Source organism: Vicia villosa, linkage group LG3, assembly GCF_029867415.1.
Source record: "Vicia villosa cultivar HV-30 ecotype Madison, WI linkage group LG3, Vvil1.0, whole genome shotgun sequence".
NCBI lineage: Eukaryota > Viridiplantae > Streptophyta > Magnoliopsida > Fabales > Fabaceae > Vicia > Vicia villosa.
In genome coordinates, this window is record NC_081182.1 from 75,734,011 (window position 1) to 75,741,276 (window position 7,266).

At 27.4% G+C, this 7,266-nt stretch overlaps 1 protein-coding gene across 1 annotated transcript; it reads left to right on the forward strand.

The window, feature by feature from the left end:
* On the forward strand, window positions 1–1,017 carry LOC131658354 (probable transcription factor At1g61730). Its single transcript, XM_058927659.1, has one exon. It carries the CDS (start codon window positions 1–3, stop codon window positions 1,015–1,017), a length of 1,017 nt encoding a protein of 338 aa, XP_058783642.1.
* Window positions 1,018–7,266: the final 6,249 nt, after the last annotated feature.

The following is a 7,266-nucleotide window of genomic DNA, read 5'->3' on the forward strand; positions in this document are numbered from 1 at the left end:
ATGGCAAAAACAAAACACCTTCCGTCACCCCTCAAAGTACCACCCTCCGCCTCTTCCTCCGAGGAAGATTTTTCCGAAGAAGAAGCTGGGGTACCTCAATCCAAAAACCCTCCACCTCTTGCTTCCAAAAACCCCCAATCAGCTACTTCAAACTCAAACCCTAGACCTCCATCATCTTCTGAATTTGAATCTGGGTCAGATTCTGAATCCGAAACCGAAACCGATTCTGATTCGGAATCGGAACCCACTCCACCTGTGAAACCACTTGCATCGAAGCCGTTGAAGATTCTAACCACTCCTTCACCGGCTAAAGCTGGAACCAAGCGTGCTATCGAGTTTCAAACCACTGGAACCAAGCGTGCGGCTGATAACAACGGCACTGACTCTGACTCTTCTAAGTGTTTGAAGAAGAAAGCAAAAAAAACTGAACGTCGTGGTTCCGGTGACGAGAAGGAAGCGGCGAGAGACTCTATCAAAAAGATGTCAGCTCAGAGACTATTCAGCGAGGAAGACGAACTCGCCATTATGAAATGTATAGCTGATTTCATTTCAACTAAAAAGGATCCTTGGAAAAACACACAAGCATTTTACAATTTTGTGAAGAACTCTATTCGAGCTTGCGCAAACAAAGGTCAACTTAGGCGTAAGGTTCTTGCTCTGAAGAAAAAGTTTGAAAGAAATGATGAAAATTTCACCAAAGAACATGATCAGAAAGCTTTTGAACTTTTAAAGAAGATTGAGTTTAAAAAACAGAGAACACCGAAAAAAGGGCTTGGGTTCGGATTCTGTTTTGCAAAAGAAGTATTAGTTGCAAAGAAGAAAGATACTGTGAAAAATGTTAAAAATAGTTTGGCTTTTAAGGAAATGTCTAGGTTTGGTGATGGTGTGGGGTTGTCTTTGGATGCTATGGAAAAGGGAATGGAATTGATGGGAGAATCAAAAAATGCTATGTTAGAAGAAAAATGGAAGAAGGTTCGGATTGTTGAGATGAAGTTGTTTATGACTCGAGCTGGTTAGAGAACAAGCTAGCATGATACTGGAGTCTTTAGTTTGACTTTGGATGCATATAAGACATCAAACCTTTAAGTTGATTAAGTTTGTATGAACATAGTTGAGTATGTTAAGATGCGTATTTTAAGTTGTAATTTTTAGTTAAGGTTATGTGTTATGTTAAGTTGAATTAACACAATTGTTGTTAAGTTGAAAACAATTTGGGTTTATGTTAACGTACAGTAAATGCACATTTTTAGGAGGCATGGTCTGTTTGGGTTTATCAGTTTAACACAATATGCATTAGTTTATTACATAAGTTAATGCATGTACATAAGTTGGACAAAATGCATCGGTTTATTTTTAGCAGGCATGTACATAAGTTGAACAAAATGCATCAGTTTAAGGCATGTGCATAAGTTCAACAAAATAGTTGAACATAAGGCGTGTACAATTTAAGGCATTACATAGATTGAACATAAGGCCTATACAATTTACATTCACACTTGACAGTTGAACAACAATAGTTCATGACAGTTGAACAATAATAGTTCATGAAAGTTGACCAATAATAGGCCTTTAATATTGAAAAATAATATTGCATCAGTTTTCATTACATTGAAATTATATTCCAATATGAAACTTAGTTTATGACAACTTTGTTCATGAAAACATAGTTCATGACAGTTACATACCAAAACGAAACTTAGTTCATACATACCAAAATGATAGTTACATACCAAAATGAAATTTAGTTCATACATACCAAAATGACATAACATAGTTCATGACACCAAAATACAAATACAAGAAATAAAAGCTATAGACATGACATAACATAAATGTTATTCTTAGGTAGGATGTGGTTCTTGTGAGCATGATCCAATTTCTTGAGCATGCTATGTTGCATTCTTGGATTTCTTGTTCTCTCCCTTTATGACTCGAGCGGGGCTGGTTAGAGAACAAGCTAGCATGATACTGGAGTCTTTAGTTTGACTTTGGATGCAAATAAGACATCAAACCTTTTGGTATAGTTTTTTTGCAGGGTTTTAAAACCTTGGGTGTTTTAGTTAATCTAAGTAACTGGTTCATCTTTTTCATGATGTCATTTGATCTTTCATGTTTTGAACATGTGTGTTGAGAATGTTTTGAACCTCATTATAGAATATTTTGTATCTGTCTTATTGACAGTACTTCTGATGTATCTGTCTTAGTCACAGTATTTCTAATATATATATATATATATATATATATATATATATATATATATATATATATATATATATATATATATATATATATATATATATATATATATATATATATATATATATATATTATTGAAGTTTATAGCTTGTCAATAGTAATATATACTCAAACCAGTTGCTCATTTCTAAATTTATCTCTACTAACAATGTCATTTCAGACTACCAATTAAACCTATCATTTCTAATTTTAGTTATTTGGCTAAAGAATATATATTGTTTTGTTGGGCCTAAAGTGTCCAGGTTGAGCTACAAATTTAAGGAAAATTTTACCCAATATCCCTACTATTATCCCTATATTTTAACATTTATCAAAATATTTTAATTACATTTAAACTATATTTTAATTATATCTATTTTATTATTAAACTATATTTTAATTATATCTATTTTATTTATTATTAGACTTCTTGAAACTGGAATTTTTTAACCCCTACATTAGTTTACTAGATAAGTTGAAATCAAGTATTCCAGTTTGTATATATGCTAACCGGATAACTTGGTAATAAGTTTTCCGACAGTTTTTAAATTATTCAACGGATTATTTAATTAAAGTTTTTTTTATAGTTTTCAAATTGCTCACCGGATAGTTTGGTTATAAGTTTTTCTCTTAGTTTTCAAATTGTTCATTGAATAACTTAATTAAACTTTTTTTTTAATTTTTAAATTGCACATCAAATAACTTAATTAAAATGTTCCGAAAATTTTAAAATTATTTACCGGATAAATTGATAAAAGTTTTCTGATGGTTTAATTGTTTTTCAAAATTTTAAACTTTAGGCAACGGTTTAAAATTGTGGCTAAAAGTGGTGTAGCTTATAAAAAGGTGAGCTAATTATAGATGTTATGGAAAAGGTTAAAAACTATAGGCCACGATTTTCTTCTATTGCCTAAATTCATTTTATTTTATGCTCCTTTGATGACAATAAAAGTTTTCTTATTCAAATTTTTTACTTTAGAAAACTTTAAAACTATTGCTAAAAGTGGTGTAATTGGCTTTAGGCAACAATTGATCACTTTATGCTCCCAATTTTTTTGTGTTGCATAAACTCATTTTGTTTTAAATTATCAAATAGCTTATTAAAAGTTATCCGAAATGTAATTTTTTTCAAATATAAACTATGTATTTAATTGTATGTCAATTTGAAAACTATGCATGTAGATATCCTATGCTTGTAGATATCACTTTAAGCCTTATTTTTATTAGTCATATCATATGCTTGTAGAATTTGTCCTCCCACCTATTTTTTATCTAGCACTGTCCGATGTGAATACTTTTATTAAAATATTTTTAACTAATTAAATAATTTCTTTTGATTTTTAAACAATTTATGTGATTTATCAGATAATTGTATATGTATATCGGGTCTTTTACACAATCTTTGCATTATGGGATTTTATTTGTGTTTTTATCGTATTTTTGTTTTACTGAACTTTTGAGAAATTCCTGAAAAATTCACCGAATATTTTAGAAAAATATGGTTTTAACCAATTGTTTTGGATCATTTATTTCGAATTCTTGAGAAACTCATGACGATTTGTCGGATTTTAAAGAAAAATTCGATTTAAACCAATTGTTTTGAATAATTTATTCCATATTTTTAAGAATTTCTGTTAAAATTTATAACAAATATTTAAGAAATCCGATAAAAAAGATTGGTTTAGCCAAGCTTTTGACATTATTAACGTAACAATAATACAATAAAAATATACATTAACATATGTGTGTGTATATATATATATATATATATATATATATATATATATATATATATATATATATATATATATATATATATAACAAACGTTCTTTTTCTTGCTCAAATAATGGTGATTGCCAATGTAGTCTTCCATCTCCGTTGATGACGACTTGGACAGATTTGAACCCAAGTCATCGTTTTTTTGGTTGTGGGATGTACAAGGTATTAGTTAGATTTGTAATATACGTGAACTATATTATTTTATGATAATTATTTAAAAATAATAGTAAAATATGTTAATACTATTCAAAACAAAATTTATTTGGCTAAAATGAGAAGGAGTTAATTTTTACTTAATTTCAAAATAATTTTTTAGATTTTATTTTCCTTTTTAAGTTAAGACGCGATCACTGACCACTTAGTTTATGACAACTTTGTTCATGAAAACATAGTTCATGAAAACATAGTTCATGACAGTTACATACCAAAACGAAACTTAGTTCATACATACCAAAATGATAGTTACATACCAAAATGAAATTTAGTTCATACATACCAAAATGACATAACATAGTTCATGACACCAAAATACAAATACAAGACATAAAAGCTATAGACATGACATAACATAAATGCTATTCTTAGGTAGGATGTGGTTCTTGTGAGCAGGATCCAATTTCTTGAGCAGGCTATGTTGCATTCTTTGATTTCTTGTTCTTTCCTTTTATGACTCGAGCGGGGCTGGTTAGAGAATAAGCTAGCACGATACTGGAGTCTTTAGTTTGACTTTGGATGCATATAAGACCTCAAACCTTTTGGTATAGTTTTTTTGCATGGTTTTAAAACCTTGGGTGTTTTAGTTAATCTAAGTAACTGGTTCATCTTTTTGATGCTGTCATTTGATCTTTCATGTTTTGAACATGTGTATTGAGAATGTTTTGAACCTCATTTTAAAATATTTTGTATATGTCTTATTGACAATACTTCTGATGTATTTGTCTTAGTGATAGTATTTCTAATATATATATATATATATATATATATATATATATATATATATATATATATATATATATTTAATCTAAATGTAAGGATGTCATGATGACAACCTTTGGTAACAACCCTAAACCTAATGATGATGTGTCATTCTAATATAATACTAATGCTGACATATGTCAACCTCTTAGAATTTCCCATATTAATTAAAATTGTCATTATTTATAACCATTCTTTGAATTATATTTAATAAATTAATTGATTCTTACTATCACAATATTTAACTATATGTATAATATATTTTGAATTATATTTTGAAATTAAAGTATTGTTATATATGATTAATAATATTTATAAGTAATTTATTTAATAATTTGTATCTATTGAAATAAAGAAAAAAATTATGAGTATTAAAAATCAATTTTTTATATCACTTTTTTTTTCAAATTCTCCACATTTTTATTTTTTTATTACTAAATATATTTTGTTAAAACACTGGTGTATAATTTGATTTTATCTTTTATGAGTTTATATTTTATTAATTTGTTAAAAAATTTAAAGTATTGTTATATATGATTAATAATGTTTTATTTAAATTAAAAATAAAATATTTATAAGTAATTTAGTTAATAATTTGTATCTATTGAAATAAAGAAAAAAATAATGAGTATTAAAAATCAATTTTTTATATCACTTTTTTTTTCAAATTCTCCACATTTCCATTATTTTATTACTAAAGATATTTCGTAAAAACACTGGTGTATAATTTCATAAGAAAATAGTGGATTAAAATAAATTCTATAATTAAGAATTTTGTTAAAGCAAAATGTAACAATCATTAATAAATTTCTTTAGTTTTCAGTTACTCTTTTTTCAAATTCTACACTAACTACAAATCAATTTTTTTATTAATAAATATAATTTGTTAAAATAGTAGAGTATTATCTAAAAAAAGCTAGAATATTTTCTAAAATAACTGTGGATTAATGATTAACAATCATTAATTAGCATCATATTAAATCCAACTTTCAACTTCTTATTTATGTTTTTTTTTCTTTTTTAATGTTTAAGGCTATTCATTAACAATCAAAATTGTTTCAAAACAAAAAGTAACGTCCAATTTCTCACCATTATTTTTTTTTTAATGTTTAAGGCTATTCATTAGCAATCAAAACTGTTTCAAATAAAAGTAACATTCAATTTCTCATCCATTATGTTTTAGTTTCCATATTCCATATTCACTTTTCATGTGTTTCACTATATAATTATGTTGTAAAACTTTTTTATCAACCACAACACCACTAATAAAATATTCTCTTCTAACATCACTATTCAAATGTCTTTCTTCACAAACTCTCTTTAGACATTGTATTTGTTATACCACATAAAAAGTAAAATTTTCACACAAAAAATCACATGTTCTAGAGGTAGATATTATATCTTTGTCATACAAGATTTCATTCAAATTTATAATGTGATTCAATGTTTGTATAATTACGAATAGATATTTTTTCAATGAATTGTAATAATTGGTGGTGAGTTACAAACTAATTTGACATGATATTTCTGTTCCAACATTGTAATTATATTATATTATTTTTAATATAATTTATACTTTAGCAATATTATCGGTTTATACCAATTATATTATTTTTGGGTAATATTACAATTGTGGGTAATATGTTATTTTTGCAGTGGAGAGTCATGTCTAAATTTCAATGAATTAGCATAAAGCTTCTTAGTCAATCACACACTTATATCTATATTTCTCTTTTTATTTCAATGAATGTATATTATTTCTTTTTCTTTTTGTTCATTATTTTGTATCACCATTTCAACTACTTTGTGTATTTTTATAGTATTAAATATACAATTTTGTAACATCCCTAATTGTCTAAGCATGATAATGTACATCTGAGGAATTATTGAGAAGAGACAAGTGGACTAGTTAGAAACAAAAGGGAATTAGTTAGAAACTTAGAATGGAACTACATGGCAAGAGTGTAAATATCTTTTAGTTGAAGGGTATTGTGGTCTTTGAACATAAGTGCATGGAACTTAAGACATGTTTGGTAAGATAGTGTTCATAAAATCAATTTATGAGAGAAAGAAAAGAGGAATAGCTTAAGAGCAAGAGAAGAAAGAAGTTCACTTCTCCATTTTCGTATTCCATGGTGCAGCTCCACTAAATCAAGTATAACTCTCTGCTCGTAACTCCGATCGTAACGATTCTGGTCTCGTTGGAAAGCTAACGAAATTCTCTCCGATTTGCATATATGGTTCGCGTTCATAGCTTCTGTTTTGAAGGAAAATCG